At 39.7% G+C, this 16,735-nt stretch overlaps 2 protein-coding genes across 5 annotated transcripts in view; one reads left to right on the top strand and one right to left on the bottom strand.

Moving 5' to 3' along the window:
* grm2b (glutamate receptor, metabotropic 2b) overlaps positions 1 to 9,030 on the top strand; it is a 22,263-nt gene extending 13,233 nt beyond the window's left edge. For both annotated transcript variants that reach the window (XM_056248591.1, XM_056248590.1), the window contains 4 exons: positions 2,566 to 3,403; positions 3,869 to 4,932; positions 8,347 to 8,527; positions 8,604 to 9,030. In XM_056248591.1, coding sequence (XP_056104566.1) covers positions 2,566 to 3,403; positions 3,869 to 4,932; positions 8,347 to 8,527; positions 8,604 to 8,677 — 2,157 coding nt within the window. In that variant the 3' untranslated portion in view covers positions 8,678 to 9,030. The remainder of the gene's footprint in view (positions 1 to 2,565; positions 3,404 to 3,868; positions 4,933 to 8,346; positions 8,528 to 8,603) is intronic.
* Positions 8,390 to 16,735, bottom strand: rrp9 (ribosomal RNA processing 9, U3 small nucleolar RNA binding protein). Of its 3 annotated transcripts, XM_056248596.1 has the most exons (16): positions 16,543 to 16,735; positions 16,324 to 16,409; positions 16,109 to 16,221; positions 15,954 to 16,021; positions 15,270 to 15,311; positions 15,043 to 15,169; positions 14,796 to 14,920; positions 13,747 to 13,839; positions 13,331 to 13,431; positions 13,103 to 13,237; positions 12,864 to 12,926; positions 11,550 to 11,704; positions 11,217 to 11,296; positions 10,914 to 10,987; positions 9,902 to 10,022; positions 8,390 to 8,516 (listed from the first exon to the last, which is right to left on the bottom strand). In XM_056248596.1, the coding sequence occupies exons 1-15, from the start codon at positions 16,609 to 16,611 to the stop codon at positions 9,929 to 9,931; spliced, it is 1,425 nt and encodes a 474-aa protein (XP_056104571.1). In that variant the 5' UTR covers positions 16,612 to 16,735; the 3' UTR covers positions 8,390 to 8,516; positions 9,902 to 9,928. The 3 variants fall into 3 exon arrangements, with proteins under 3 accessions (XP_056104571.1, XP_056104570.1, XP_056104572.1); XM_056248595.1 differs by lacking the exon at positions 8,390 to 8,516 and having other exon boundaries at positions 9,809 to 10,022; XM_056248597.1 differs by lacking the exon at positions 8,390 to 8,516 and having other exon boundaries at positions 9,809 to 10,022; positions 11,559 to 11,704.

Raw genomic sequence — 16,735 nt, 5'->3', positions numbered from 1 at the left:
AGGCTGGGAAAGCTTGAAAAGGGGTTTTGCTGTCACAGAGCATCACTTGACCCTGTTTAGCCTTTCATTTGGGTGTGCAGCTCACATTCAGGACAGGGTCAGACACTTATTCATTCTTTCACAACCGTCTCTAACTGCTAGAACAGATGAACCTTTGTTTTTGACCAGCCTTTGAAAAACTTTTTTAAATAAGATGAGAATTGCACAAAGATTGGATTATCATCTGTTTCATGTTATAACTAAGAGTTACAAGTCAGGAATAACTGAATTATGGATTGAATTTTCTGATGAAATTGTGAGAGTTATTTGCAACCACAACCAGGGGGTTGCTATGCAGTTACTAAGGTGTTTTGTTGCCAGGCCATAACTAGATAATTGCTAGGGTGTTCGGGGTGGTTGCTAATGTGTTGCTAGGTCAGTGGTTCTCAGCTTCTTTTTGAATCCCCCTCTCCTTGATCTTTCCAGGTCTAGAAATTCCTTTATATATCCAGGTTTTCTATGACACTGCCTGGCCTGTACCTTAAAATAGAGTTGCTAACTGGCTCAAGCAGAAAGAAGCTCATCTCTATATGATACACTGGCCTGATATGTCTTGGGATCCTTCCTTCAATGACAATTTTTGTTTTAGTCTGACTGAAATCGCACTTTCAGGTGCACATAAGTGCACTTTCAGTGCCAATGACAATGTCACGTATTGCTGCTTTTTAGAGCCTCACTGGAACTTAACTTTATGCTATTGTGATTTGCAGCAAAACACCTCCTCTTAGAATGGGAAATGCAGTGTTGCTATATCTCCATGTTCCGCTGTCTGGGTAGGGCAACAGTATCACACTAGAGTCAGCTCAGGTGGTCCCTGTCAAATGCTTCAGCGGCATTCTGGCCGTTTCTGTTTACTGAAAAAAAAAATGAACGTGTTGATACGCAACTGGAATATCAACATCTGCTCGAGCTTCTAAAGCTGAGAAGCAGTGTGACGCTTAAGAGGTGTTGACGACCGCGTTTGATTTCCAGACAGCTCACACATACTAACAACACAGCTCATTTAAATCCTGATTTTTCTTCTACTTTTCTAATGGGTGGGGGGGGGGGTGTGCCAATTCCTTTTTTGGGAAAATTTAAATGCCAGGAAAAAAAAACAGGGCTAATTCAATGTAAGTATTTAAGTATTTTAATTCCACTTTTCACTGATTTTCTGATCACTGATTTTCTTATACTTTTGATTACGATTTAGCCTGACAATTGTCAAATTTAGCAGAGGTGAGATGCCAAACTAGTGTTCTTTCTCTGTGGAGGATTGCACTTGTCTAAATGAATCCAATTTTCTCAATTTCACCTCTTTGCAGACAATCTGCTCTCCCTCAGGCTTGAATAAACTGAGCTATGTAAGTGTGCTTGTCAGAAAGTGACATGTAAGTTCACCACCCATCAGCTCTAATGTGTGTCAGCTGAGAGCTGAACCCAACAGCTACAACCAAATAATTTTGTTAAATTTTGAGTGATTTTTTTAAATCATGCTATCCATCTTATTGGCGTTAAAACAGTCAGGCTTGTATGTCCTGTCATCCTCTTGTGATAATAGCTAGTTCATTAACAGTACAATAGAATTCAAAGATTTTATGGTCTGTGACTTTCAACTACATTTTTTCAATATTCTCAAGTAACAAAAATAGCCCATTTTCTCTTTCCTCTGTCAACACTCTTAGTGTAAATGAAAAATATCTCTCAAATCAGATTTTGAAGGTGTCATGGCCTGAGGAAAACTTACACCATATCTAAAATTACCATTTTATCCGCTAGCACAGTTATCTTACGTGATCAGAATTAGCTCTGTCTGAGTTCCATGAAACTATGGCCTGAAATGATGAGGCTCAGATGAGGGAGATAGTAAAACAGGACAGAGGTAAAAGCTGTATCTTTCTCCCTCCCACATTCAAAAGAATGTTATGGGACATTTCGCGCTTACCAGGTTTGCAAAGAGCATCTGTGGGTCACTGACTCATTGGGAAACTGGGGTTTTTAATTTATGGTAGATACTGAACAGCAAAAACAAACATTTTCAGTGACATAAAGGGCACTTTGCGCTATGTTTTTTAGTGGAAAAACCTGCATCTTATTCCAGAACTGCCCACAGTCCCTCGTAACCTGATAAATGCACTGAAATAGCATTGCACCATATTAACATTAATTTTAAACAGGCGACTTTCATTCTTTTCAGAGCAAAAAGGCATTCTATGTAAATTAGGCTCATTATAGATTACCCCATATTCAGGAAACCCAGCGCTATTTGTCTGAGGCAATTACCTTTGTGCTACTGCCACCCACAGAAAGATGGCAGTAAACAGAAATTAAAAAAAGATTAACCTTTCTACAATTTGCATAATTAATGGATGTTAAAATAATGTAGATAATGTGCCTAATTCCTTTAATAAAACAGCAGCTTAAGCTAAATTTGCTACGTCTTGTGGAAATCTTAGGTATATGCAAATTGTGGTAAAATGGTTGCATGCAATTATATTATAAAAAAGTATTACTGCCTAATAATCAATTATTTTTATTTATTTGCAGGTGGCAAACCTTCTTAGACTCTTCCAGATCCCACAGATAAGTTATGCTTCCACTAGTGCCAAGCTCAGCGACAAATCCCGTTATGATTATTTCGCCCGAACTGTCCCACCAGACTTCTATCAGGCTAAAGCCATAGCTGATATCATACGGTACTTCAACTGGACCTACGTTTCCACTGTAGCTTCAGAGGGTGACTACGGTGAGACGGGTATCGATGCGTTTCAACAAGAAGCCAGAGTACGCCAAATCTGCATTGCAACTTCAGTGAAAGTGAGCCGTTCAGTAAACAGAGGAAATTATGAGAATGTTATTCGTTCACTTCAGCAAAAAGCCAATGCCAAAGTGGTGATTCTCTTCACCAGAAGTGAAGATGCAAGGGAACTGCTCTCTGCCGCAGCCAGGATGAACGCTACCTTCATTTGGGTGGCCAGCGACGGCTGGGGAGCGCAGGAGAGCGTAGTCCATGGGAGCGAGAAGGCCGCTAACGGGGCTTTCACCATTGAGCTTGCCTCATACTCTATTAGGGAGTTTGAAGACTATTTCACCAAGCTAACACCGGAATATAACACACGGAACCCATGGTTTAGGGAATTCTGGGATCATAGGTTTGGCTGTCGTCTATATGAACACGGCTGCGCCAGTAATAGCCTGAGGGATGGGTCGTTTAAGCCAGAATCAAAGATCATGTTTGTGGTGAATGCAGTCTATGCCATGGCCTATGCCCTGCACAACATGCGGCAAGCTGTGTGCCCCAATACCACAAAGGTGTGCGACGCCATGAAGCCAGGCAATGGAAAGAGGTTCTACCGGGAGTTTATTCTCAAGACTAAGTTTGATGGTGAGTAGCGACCAGTTGAGATCTTTCAAGTTCTATTTCATTTAGTCCTATTTTTTGCAATAGAACATTTCCTCCCAATCTATGAAGCAGCTCTTAAATCTAAAATTTGATCTAACCAATAAGTCTTGATGCACCGAAACTTCATACTTGCCACACATCCTTTATCAAATTATCAGAGAGCTCCCAACTGGTCTCCAAGATAATGCAATCTCAGACAGGATAATCAGTTTGACAGACCATGGACTATATACTGATTTATCGGATGTGGTTTCAACAGATTCAATCTTTCAGTTTAAATGTTGAGTAATAAATTTGAGAGATTAGCTTACATTACATCACTAAGATTAGTTTCTGAATTGAGATGAATTGCACATTAAATTTAAAATGAATTAATGTTGCATGTAGTCTATGGCTTCAGGATTCAGACTTTAATAAAGGTACTGTAATGTTGTTAAACCTTTTCAGCCCCTTTTAGGCCTGCTGACACTGAGAACGTGGTGCGGTTCACCTCATTAGGTGACTGCCTGGGTCGCTACAACATCTTCCACTACCACAAAGAGGAAAACAAGTTTTTCTACCGGAAGGTAGGCTACTGGGCACAGAGCTTAGTGCTCAATACCAGTCTGGTGCCTTGGGCAGGTGGAGCAATTCCTACATCTCAGTGCAGTGACCCATGCCAACCCAATGAAGCTAAAAGCATGCAACCTGGGGACGTGTGTTGTTGGATTTGCATCCCATGCCAACCCCACCAATACCTCCTAGATGAATTTACCTGTGTGGACTGTGGATTTGGAGAATGGCCCCTTGCTAACCTCACAGGGTGCTATGAGCTTCCGGAGGAGTACATCCACTGGTCGGACGCATGGGCAGTAGGACCCGTCACCATTGCCTGTCTGGGGATGCTGTGTACGCTTGCTGTGGCTGTGGTTTTCTTACGGAACAATGACACTCCGGTGGTGAAAGCTAGCGGTCGAGAACTTTCATACATCCTGCTATTTGGTGTACTCCTTTGCTATGCCATGACCTTCATTTACATTGCCAAACCTTCTTCATTTGTGTGCACCCTGCGTCGTCTTGGCCTTGGCTCCTCCTTTGCAGTTTGCTACTCGGCTTTGCTGACGAAGACCAACAGGATTGCTCGCATCTTTGGTGGGGCAAGAGACAGTGCCCAACGTCCACGCTTCATCAGCCCTGGCTCTCAGGTAGCAATCTGTGCCATACTGATCTCTGCCCAGCTGTTGGTCGCTCTTGTCTGGCTGCTGGTAGAGGCACCGGGTGTGAGGAAAGAGGTGGGTCCAGATCGAAGAGATGTGGTGACTCTGAAATGCAACAGCCTGGACTCAAGCATGCTGGTGTCCCTCACCTACAACTGCATCCTCATCATCCTCTGCACCTTCTATGCCTTCAAGACCAGGAAATGTCCAGAGAACTTCAACGAGGCCAAGTTCATCGGCTTCACCATGTACACCACCTGCATCATCTGGCTGGCCTTCCAGCCCATCTTCTATGTCACTGCCAGTGACTACAGAGTAAGTAGGATACATAGTTAGAAACAAGTTTGAAGGTACGTCCCAGTCTATTGTAGTGATATCATCTACTTCAGTTGTTCCCAACCGACTTTTTGGATGTCTCCCTTATATAATGCACCCAGGTTTTGGAGTCTCTATTTATGAACTGATAAGTTGAATCATGTGTTGATTATGGTAGGGGTGTCTAGTCCTGCTCCTTAGTTCTAAATTGCCCCAACACCCCCGTCTGGAAATTAATCCCGGAGAGCTTGATAAGGTGATTCAGATGTGTTTGATTACAGTAGGAGCGAAACTCTGCAGGACAGTTGACCTCCAAAAGCAGAATTGAAGAACACTGCATTAGGGAGACAATGTGCTGTGTTGGAGATACTCCATGACTAGGGGTAGGAACCACTGATTTATTTCACATAGACATGCTCCTTAAAGGCACATAAAGACAAAAAAAGCAATGATCAATGTACACATCTACAGTTCCTAGCCAGAACAAGCTGCAAAATGAACCAGAATTTATGCTAATGGTGGCTATGCAAGATTGTCTTTGATACTTATGCTAAAGAGGAGACACTTCAGGAACCTCCATACATTGACCCAAACAGATATCTGCTGAAATGTAACAAAAACAAAACATGAAAAGTAATAATACATTTGAGTTTATTAGATTATGCAGTGAATACCCTATTACCATACGGCAAAACATCCTTGAGATTTTGCTTTTTTCAGAAGACAGAAGCAGTCGAAAGATATGCTAAAAACTCATAACTCAAGACTCACTTCAGTCTTGAGGTTTTCTGCAAGTCATGACACCAAACAGGAGATTACTTTTAGAGCTGGCCTCTGGCTCTCATAACCAGACAAACTCAGTGTGCCAGCTCAAACATACAGTGATGTGAATGTCTGGTCGATATGGTAGCAGGGATGAGGACTGCCTGTCGCATGTTATCAGGAGACTCTCATCGCTGTGGGGTGAGAGATGTCAGAGCTCTGTTAGTTTCATTGTAGACACGATCATCAAGAATGCCCCCTGGCTGAGAGTGGCAATCCCTGCACTGCAGCAGCAAATCGTTTTACAACACAAACACACTATATCCACAGAGAATTATACCAGTTATTATACCAGACAATTATATAATTTTGGTGCTGTCAATATCAGTGCTGGAGTGCTATGTAGTATCAGCCAGTTAACCTTTGGAGGAAGAAGAGAAGAGGCAATACCTAAAGATTAAGTGTCAGGGTAAAGATTTATTTCACCACTATAATAGTTGATTTTTTTGGGCTTGGGAGGTTCTCAGTCTGAATAAAGTTTGTAAAGTTTATTTCCAACCTGCTTCAACACACCTGCCTATGATTTTCAAGCGATCTTGAAGACTTTAGGTGTTAAACTTGAAGTAGGCTGCACAGACCAATAGTGTATGACATCAAAGTACCACGAGAGTGATTCGAAAGGTATCACTCCCGCTGTACTTTGATGTCATACATCAGGGGTTTCCAATCCTGCTACTGGAGGGCCACTGTCCTGCAGAGTTTAACTCCAACTTGACTCAACACACCAGTGTCGAATTACTATTAGGTAAATTGGCAGTGGGTGGGATTTCACAGACCAAAACAAAAACAGAGGCTGCATCCGAAATCGCATACTCTTGAGTAGGTGCTTATTTTGAATAAGTAATAACTTCATGACCACTAAAAAAAGTATGTTCTATATCAGGGATGGGCAACTTCAGTCCTGGAGGGCCATGGTCCTACAGAGTTTAGCTTCAACCCTAATGCCGAGTTCAGACTGCACGATTTTAGCCCCGATTTTGGCTCGCCGACAGGTTTAGAGAAATCGCCGACAAATGCCCAAAATCACAGGCAAATCGGTGCTCGTTCACGCGAGTGACAATCACGCAGTGTGAATGAGCAAAGACGCGATCTGAGAGAATCGCCGACACTCGTGAGATATTTGGCATGCTAAATATCTGGACCTGTCGGCGATTCACAATCCTGCTGTGTGAATGTGTTCTGACTGAAAACTACATCGGCGATGACCGACAGCCAATGAGAGAGCTTCATAAACTTTTTTTTTTTTTTTTTTTTTTTTTCGCTACAAATCAGTGCGCAGACAATTTGTAGGCTATTATTTTTAATAACAAATTCAGTGTCGCGCGAGAACTCCGGTCTCGCGCACGCGTGATCTTCCTTATTTCACTTCTCGCGTTTGTTTGGTTGTGAAACGTAGTTTGCGGACCAGGCAGAAGTTGTCGGCGATTCTTTCTTTTGTAAAGTCATGCAGTGTGAAACCTCCTGTCGCCGATCCATCGTGCAGTGTGAACACAGCAGCAACTGAATGTTACCCCAGATAGTCATGCAGTGTGAAAACAACAGTGACCCGATTATTTTGAAAATCGTGCAGTCTGAACTCGGCATAATCAAACACACCTGAACAAGCTAATCAAGGTCTTCAGGATTACTAGAAAGTTACAGGCAGGTGATTTTTTCAGGGTTGGAGCTAAACTCTGTAGGACAGTGGCCCTCCAGGACCGACGTTGCCCATCTCTGTTCTATATAGTATGAATGTAATCTGGACGTACTACATTCGCCATGTTGTCATTGTCATGTGACCTACCAGCATCAGTTACGTCGCTTCACTGTCATTCATAAATCCTCTCCTGTGGCCTCATGGGATAGTAAAGTGTCCATTATATGCACACTTTAGAATCTCGTCGGAAGTAGTAGGTCATCCGGGTACTTCTCGCCTCCTCTTTTATGAGTACTGTGAATTCGGACTGACTTTTTTTCGCCTACTATATAGTAGGGAAGTATGCGATTTCGGATGCAGTCAGACATTCCAACCCGGAACTCACATTTCAAAGGTGAATAACTGGCTCTAGCATTGTTTTGTTTTTTTAGAGAAACAAGTATGTAAACTTAACATGCTTCCTAAATATCTGCAAAAATTTGTTATTTGTATGTGTTAGTTCAGCCAAAAATATTACATACAGCACCTTTAATCTGGTATTACCTCATGTTATTTGGACATGATATTATGATAATACCATTTGGACATGTCTCCATTATATTCTTTGAAGTACCAATGTAAATACAATGGTACATGCATTTAATAATCACTTGGTACCATGGTAAATATCAAAGTGCTAGGGTATTATCTTATATCATGACTTTACAAAGCTTATCAACAACTGGTCCTTTTTAACCTCAAATTCAAGAATTAGGAAATTGTATTTTGCTTAAAGAAAATAAAGCCTATTTTTAGTCTTCATTTGTTCATGCTAAATATTCTTTCCTTTTAATTTTGCACTGAAATCTGACCAAGGCTGGTGTTCATGACATTCAATGTGTATGGTAACCAACTGTTGTGAGCCAGGTTGAATGATACTTATCTGAACATGTTAAATCCGGTTGATCCCTGTACAGGTGCAGACCACTACCATGTGCATCTCCGTAAGTCTGAGCGGCTCTGTGGTGCTCGGCTGCCTCTTCGCCCCCAAGATCCACATCATCCTTTTCCAGCCGCAGAAGAATGTGACCACTCTGAGGGCCAAAGAAAACAGATTCTCCACGGCAGTCACCGCACCGAGCTCCACCTACTCACAAGGTAACCACATTCACTCCTAAAGCTTCAGCTAATGGCTATTGATCATTTCCTTTATTGCGATTATCTTTTTCTACAGCTTCAGCCTCTACTATAGTACCAACTGTGTGTAACGGGCGAGAAGTGGTGGACTCTACAACATCATCGTTGTGAAGATGTATTGAAGCAAGATGGGGCCAATTTTATATCACATCATCAAAATCAGGAGTTGAATGCAATTTTGTAGACTTGTGCTCTTTATTTGATACTCTAATCAAATATTTGGACTCAATCTCAGTTCATATCATGATCTTATCCTAGACACCTATGCATCATTCTTGATGGTGTCCCAAATGATCCCGTGGTCACCTCTATCTTGACCAAGCATGTTTTTGTCTTTTAGTTACACAAAGCTATTCTTTATGATCAAGAGCTTGAAAGGACAAGGACCATTGTAAATGTGATTATAAATCCATGTGCCAATGAGCTAGTCTACTAAATTTAAAGCCACTTGACAAGGGAATGGAAGTTGTTTTGAAGAAAACATGACGCTGCAACTAGACTTGGCAGTATGTGCCCTTTATTTATGTACACTACAAAAGATGTTGACTAGTCTTAAGTAATGTTAACAGTAGACTTTGATTTCTCAGTCTTTATAACTATTTCGGTGGACTTCAAAGATTCGTCGTTGGGGAAAGGCGTGATAAACGAATGTTTCAGTCTCGTGATTACTACAACCACAGGACTTTGATCACCAATGAGACTTGCACAAAATGTATTATGATTTTTTTTTATGTACCCCAGGGTATGTGATTTTAGATGCTGTATTCTCAGTAAATGGGAGACCGTAACCAATTTCTCGTTTTAGTTTGGTGGTAAAATAGTCCAATTTCATTTGGAGATGAGTTTGTCTTTTTAGTGTTGTGGTATAAAGTCTCGCGTTCGGTCCTCATTGATTAGTTTAGGTGTCATTGCAAGATGGAAAAACTAACTGTATTATGTATTTACCTTTTTTGAACTTGCATTAAATTCTTAGTTGTCAGTTTTGAGAGAAAAAAGTAGGTAACAATACAGATGTTTTAATGTGAATTTTGGTGAACCAGTCAGTGTTATACTTGTAATATATGTAAATAAATTCTTTTTTTTTAAATTATACAATAAATCACTAAAGTCTTCATTTGGTTCACACCACTCCTCTACCAATCAATAAATGCCTTATTTCATTTGAGTTTAACATGTAGACTCTACCACTAATAACAAATTTGTGCTTGTATATAGATCTGTAGACATAAGTAGCGAAACAGATAAACACAATAGAAATTTAATCAAAAGCTTCTCTTTTACACCATCTTCTGACATTTAAAGAAAACAAAAAGGCAACCAAAAGTTCTCCGATACCAAATTCAAATCCTAGATCAGGCCCCATTACTGGACCACTTCTTGCTCTTTCGCTTGTCTTTTCAGAGGAATGATATACAGTCCGTTCTTAGCTTCCTTTATTCTCCACCATCGGCCCAACCTGAAAAAGACCGAACAAAACAGGACACACTGAGCTAAAGAATGTCAACAATGTGTAAATGCTACACACAAAGGACCAATTCACTTCACATTACTGCCATCTAGTGGTAGTTCACTGTTACTGCATAAAGTCAGGCAAGATTGTGTTCAAATAAATGTAACAAGTAAAAAATAAATGAATACAAATATGAATGTATTATATTATTAATACATTAATAAAACGTTATCATCTACCTTTGAGTAACCTTTAGTGACTAGTAGCTGAACTCAACTTTTTATCAAGATCACTAGTAATAGCTAAATAAACCTCCTACAGTAAACAAAATCATCTATTATGTGCAGGATATGGGTTGACTAATACAATCAATATGATATTGGTAGTTACTAAAACTTGAGACCATAGCTGATAGGTTGCATCCGAAATTGCACACTTCCCTACTATATACTAGGTGAAAAACAGTGTGTAATAAAAGCAGCATGTCCGAATGACCCACTTCATGTGAGATTCTACAGTGTGCATACGAGGATGAACACTTTACTATCCCATGAGGCCACGGGAAAGGATTTGTGAATGGCAACATGATGAGAGCACAGCAAATGTAGTACGTACAGATTACATTCAAACTATATAGAACGCACTTTTTATTCAAAATAATTACCTAGCCAAGAGAGTATGTGATTTCGGACGCAACCGTAGAGTTGATATATCCCATACAATTATACCACTGATAAAATGCATACAAAATTGCTTAATTTTAATTTACTACAGAATGTCTGAAAACAGAAAATGTGCACCAATGAATGACTGACAAAATGATTGGTCAATTTTGCAAATGGCACTACATGAAAAACAATCATTGGTGTCAATCAGCTACGCTTAAAAACACTTCACCTGTGCTCCTGTCCAACTCCCGCCACAAGAAACTTCCCAGAGTTTGAGAACTTCAGACTGTTCACAAATCCAGTCTAAAAGAGAAATGATTAGCAATCATTATACTGCGGGTTACTGTAAGAGACATCATGTGTGGCCACTGTGCAGTTGAAAAATAGTGGTATTATGAACTGGTTCATTATTCATCCTCTCCAGATGAAGTATGCCACTTCATCCACACACACACACACACAAAAGGACGTGATTCAATAGCAGACGGACCGCAAGCCCTCTATTAGAGCTGTATGGATCTGTTCTGCTCACCACAGGGATGCTGAAGAGCGGCTCCAGGCCTCTGAATCCCTGCCCACACTTCCACAGCTGCACCGCTGAATTATGGGAGCCTGGGGAGGGACAACAATGATGTTGATGATAATCAGGTGTTTGGAGAGCAGTCTCGTATGGAAATACAGAAGGCGGAGTGCTTTGTGGACGAGGTCAAAGTGGAACAAGGACAGATTATGATGGTAATATTTGTACTTGAGGGTAATCATGTGTTTGTGAGACAAAAAAGCAAATGCGAGTTTGTGGGCGGCTGTAGATTTAAGTGCACTGGGTTTGTTGCCTGTGAGAGTGTGTGTGTGTGTGTGTGTGCACCCGAGGCACCTGATGCCACTGTGTCGGAGTTGTGCAGCGCCGCCACAGACGACACCCAGTATGGCTGCTCCAGACCCGTGTTGCCATGGCTACCGTGGGCTTTCTTCACTGTGCTCACCGGCTTCTTCTTATTAACCGTCCAAATAGAAATAGAGCTGGACAAAACCACAGAAGGGTGACATGTCATCACTTATGCATTAAAGCATGGATTTCAAAAGCGAAATCCTTTGAGCTAAAATATTTACTGAAATACCTCCAGAGATTTGAGTTAATATTTCAGTAATATAACAAATTTCACAATGTGTCAATTCGTTCTATAGATATTTATCGTCTCAGGATAAATTATCTGCTTCCATAGAGCATAAAAATCAGTGTTGCTTAAGTATTATTTATATACTATTATAGTATATACTGTATTCATAATTTGAATTAGTTTTTGAGGTTAAGTTTTAGTCATTTTGTTATATGCTTTTTTCCTTTTTATTAGATTTGTTATATTTTGTCTTAAATTTAGCTTTATTTTATCTTTTCAGTTTTAGTAATTATAGCACCTAAACTTGTTTCAGTTAGTTGCAAGGCAACATTTTAAATTTTCATTTAAGTTTTTTAATATTAAGTATTATATCATCTCGATTACAATGACCAAAAACGATTGTTAATAGTTTTAGTTAACAATAACACTGGTAAAAACTTGAGTAAATGCAATTGAGAAGATCAATGATAGTGTAGCATAATGTAATAATGTGATACTGAAATCGCCCCCTATACCCTTCAATAGGGCGCTATTTAAGGGGACAGCCATTTGTAGTGGTGTCTGAAACCATAGTGGACGTTATTGAGTGCACTCATTCAATCCCACAATGCACCACAATAACAAGCGTACAACCGATGTCCACTCAACGGCTAGAGATGCCCATAATGCTCTGTGAGAGTCACGTCCTGAATGAATTCCTACATCTCGCCAGAAGCTCGCTGAATCATCCATCCATTTTCCAATCCAATGTGGTTACAGTGTAATATCATACCGGTATACATTTTTAATTGGTTATTAAATTGTTTAATTAAGGTTTATAGATGGCAGAGTTCAAGATAAATCTTTTCATCTTACTACTGGAGCTGCCAGTTTGCTAAGTTTAGCACGATTATTAAACAGCAAGCACAAACTATGCGACAACCTTTCCGGCACACTCAGTGTTCCAACAGTTCACTCGCTCGTTTTCATTCACGCCTTCAAGTGGATTATATTAGTGGACTAACGCAGGGAATAATGAATGAGGGAATAGGGGGCGATTTCAGACATAGCCAAAGTCTTACCCATCATCTCCACCAGTGACCATGTGTTCTTCATTAATAAGCTGGACACAATCAATGGAGCCCCTTCAGACAGAGAGAGGACATGGACAGAACATCATTACATGCAGGAAGGTGAAAATAATTAATCCTTAGATATGGCAAAATGAATGAAATCATAACTGTGGATGTGGCTAAGCCCAAACTCTGCTCTACTGCTTTAATCGGGGAAGTTGAGGTCATAGTCACAACTGCAAACTCACTCGTGTCCATGAAACACTAGCTGTGATTCTTCTGCGATTTTCCACACTCGGACTGTTCTGTCCCGTCCTCCTGCGGTCACACATCTCTCTCTGCTCAAACAGTCCAACCCAGTGATCATGTCCTGGTGGCCGAACCTGACGAATAAACACAAATGAACCTTCTGAGTGACGGGCAAAGTACAGTTCTCTTTCTTATTATAATACTCATAACAGCTGGGATATACCTACAGGGTTTCTACATAAGCGTTCTCGTCCACACTCCACACTTTTATTGAGCGGTCATGTGATGCGCTGTAGAGGGTATGAGTCCCTCGTCTAAAGGCTAAACCCTGTGGAGGAAGCAGAAGCGTTTCGTTAAATTCAGTCAAAGGAGTACAAACAGTAAGTAAATGAAATAGAAGCTTTGAATGTGTGTCCAATCCTGCTCCTGGAGGGCCGACGTCCTGCAGAGTTCAGCAACACACTTGCCTGGAAGAGTCTAGTGTGTCTGAAGACCTCGATTAGAAGGTTCAGGTGTGTGTATGAACTGTGGTAAAGCTAAACTCTACAGGACAGTGGATTGGACACTGATCTAGTCATAATGATTCATTAAAAACAAACTCAGGTCAGAGAACGCATGTGTCCTTAAGAGATCTTGTACTCACTGATACAGCGCCTCTGTGTCCTAGAAACTTGTACACATGTTTACATGTCACCGGATCCCAGATCATGATGAGTTTATTCATGTCCCCACTAGCCTAGAAAATAAAAGAATATATATATATATATATATATATATATATATATATATATATATATATATATATATATATATATATATTAAATTGCAATCCAACTTTGTTTCAATTAATTGACAAAAACTAACTGATAAAAAAAAAAAAAAAAATTAATATTATTATTATTCTAATTACTCTTAAAAAATGCAATCCACAAATATAAAATGATTAAATTCATACATGACAGACAGATAGATATAGGTTTAACATTCAAAAGTTTGGGGTCAGTAATGTTTTTGATCCAAGTCTCTTCTGCTCACCAAGGCTACATTTATTTGATTAAAAATACAGTAAAAACAGTAATATTGTGAAATATTTTTACAATTTAAATTAACCGTTTTCTATTTGAATACATTTTAAAATGTTTTTTTTTTCCTGTGATGGAAAGCTGTATTTTCAGAATCATTACTCAATCTTCATTCTAATATGCTGATTTGCTGCTCAAAAAACATTTCTTCTCATAATCAATGTTGAAAACAATTGTGCTCCTTAATATTTCTGTGGAATGAAAAGTTTTTTTTAAAGGATTCTTTGATGGATAGAAAGTTCAAAAGAACAGCAAATCTTTTGTAACAATATAAATGCGTTTCCACTTTTGATCCATTTAATGCATCCTTGCTGAATAAAAATATTATTTTCTTTAAAAACATACTGACTCCAAACTTTTGACCGGTAGTGTATACATATACACAGATACAAATTCCTCTAAGTCTAAAACATTAAGAGAACTTATCAAAAATACTACTGAATTTCAATAAATTGTTATCTTGGGGATGAAAATATTAGTGCATGGCAACAAAAAAAAAGCCAGTGTAATTCTAAGGCTCAAATTACTTGCAAAACTGAATGAAAAGAAAACTGATAAATAATATGAGCAGTGAATCCCAGCAGACCAACACTAGCACATCTCCTCTCACCAGGTATTTCCCGTCAGATGATATGGCCATACACAGGACGTGAGCGGTGTGTCCCACGTGACGCTCCTCTGTTCCCTTCCGTCCTCCTGCAATCCTGTGCATCTTCTTTCCACTCTCCGCCTCCCCTGAAGATCATATACAGCACTCATTCAGAAGAACACACTCTACAACACAAGCATTAACCTCAACTCAGTCAGTCGGAAATGTAGAACGTTAAAGCGGAGCACAGTTGACCCGTCAGACTCACATTTGATGATCGAGCAGTCTTTGCTCGCAGAGAAGATGTATTTCTCATCTGGGGTGATGACGAGACATGTGACAGATAGTTTGTGTCCTCTCAACAACCTGACCTCTTCTGGGTCTGGAGCTATGAGCTAGAGGAGACGTCAGGGTGATGTCACACAGAGGAAGTAACAGTGGCAAATAATTAAAGATATAGCATCTGCACAGCGGCTTATGAAAAACATCACTCACGTCTTTGGCTATCAGTCTTTGTAGTTTGCCTTTCTGTTCAAGCTGTGGAAGAGGAATAAAAACAAGTGATTAGAGGAGAACAGGAATAATTATTACACTCAAATGTTACATTGGCAATCATTTTATGCACAATCCACTCAGTGTAGCCATATATAACGTCCTCCAAAATAACAGTTTTAGTAAAAAATCAATAGATTTTAAAAACAATTTTAAAGGGTTAGTTCACCAAAAATGTTTCATTCTGTCATTAACGTGCACTGGAGATTTATATTTTGTAAATAAAGTGGTAAAGCACTTGAGTCGCTTCATAAAACTGATTAAACCGCTGGAGTCACATGGGTTGCTTTTATGATGTCTTCACTACCTTTATGGGCCTTGAAATTGTTGCGTTGCTGTGAATGGAGGGGCAGAAAGCTCTCAGATTTCATCAAAAAGATCTTCATTTGTGTTCAGAGGATGAACGAAAGTCTTACGGGTTTGGAACGACATGCGGGTAAGTAAATAATGACAGAATTTTCATTTTGGGGTGAACTATCCCTTTAAGTTAGAAATTTAATTGACAAGTAATGCTGTCAAAAATATCTGATGCAACATTTTAAAGGTATATGCTAAGGATTTCCTAAATAAATGAGCAAAAAGTGTGACATCACACGATAAGTTTGTGAAGAAAGCCAGTGGATTTACCAGATCATCCTGCAGTCTTCCAGCTATGAGATCCGCTTCAAATGATTCCTCCTCAGCTTTCTTATCCTCTGTCAAACACAGCACAGAGAACACGGGTTGAGAAAACAGTGGGAATGTTTGAGACTCGTGTGGGTGTGGATGATGATGATACACACCTTCCTCTCTCAGCTGATCTAGGTAAAGTTTGGCCAGGCGAAGTTTCTTCTCTTGCGGCGTCTCCTCGATCTCGTCGTCTTCATTGTCCGGTTGTTTTCTGCTTGGTTCAGCTCTGCAGAAGAAATGCCACATGCGATTTTAATTTATTTAAGAAAAACTACAAGACATCAGCGTTCATCCACCACAACACATTGCAGTAAGTCAGTTACCTTACCTTTCATTTTCTGAGTCACTCGATATTTCTTCATCCGCTCGTTTATTGAACTTTTTTGATCTCCCTTTACCATCATCTGCATTACTCTAACATTGATATACATATATGTTAATATTTTGTTTACAATATCAAAGAAAAAAAGCTTAAAATAACATTATGAAAGCTGAAAAGATAAAAACAAACTAATTTCTCATTGCACTCATCTAAACATAAACGTACCTTTCTTTTTAAATCTCCTTTGTTGACAGCCGCAGAGATTACCCTTTTCTTTATAAAGAAAGATGACATGATGACGCTTAAAACTACTTGTTTAAATAACGTAATTCAGGATTGACTGCGTTTATTTTCCGAAGCTAGCATGCCACTCACATGGTCACAAACACACGCTTCCCGTAATTCTTCTTCTCGGGTG

The sequence above is a fragment of the Rhinichthys klamathensis genome, unplaced genomic scaffold, assembly GCF_029890125.1.
Source record: "Rhinichthys klamathensis goyatoka isolate OS25496 unplaced genomic scaffold, OSU_Roscu_1.1 h1tg000056l_1, whole genome shotgun sequence".
NCBI classification, from domain to species: Eukaryota; Metazoa; Chordata; class Actinopteri; order Cypriniformes; family Leuciscidae; genus Rhinichthys; species Rhinichthys klamathensis.
Note: the sequence above shows the minus strand (reverse complement) of the source record. Positions and strands in the feature narration are given on the sequence as shown.

Excerpts from the sequence above, each read along its gene's own strand:
- rrp9 (XM_056248596.1), bottom strand. The coding sequence starts at position 16,611 with ATGTCATCTTTCTTTATAAAGAAAAGGGTAATCTCTGCGGCTGTCAAC. Across the intron at positions 11,705-12,863 it reads GTCACTGGTGGAGATGATGG|CTCTATTTCTATTTGGACGG; the intron begins GTAAGACTTTGG and ends GGTTTTGTCCAG. Across the intron at positions 11,297-11,549 it reads AGTGGCATCAGGTGCCTCGG|GCTCCCATAATTCAGCGGTG; the intron begins GTGCACACACAC and ends GTCCCTCCCCAG.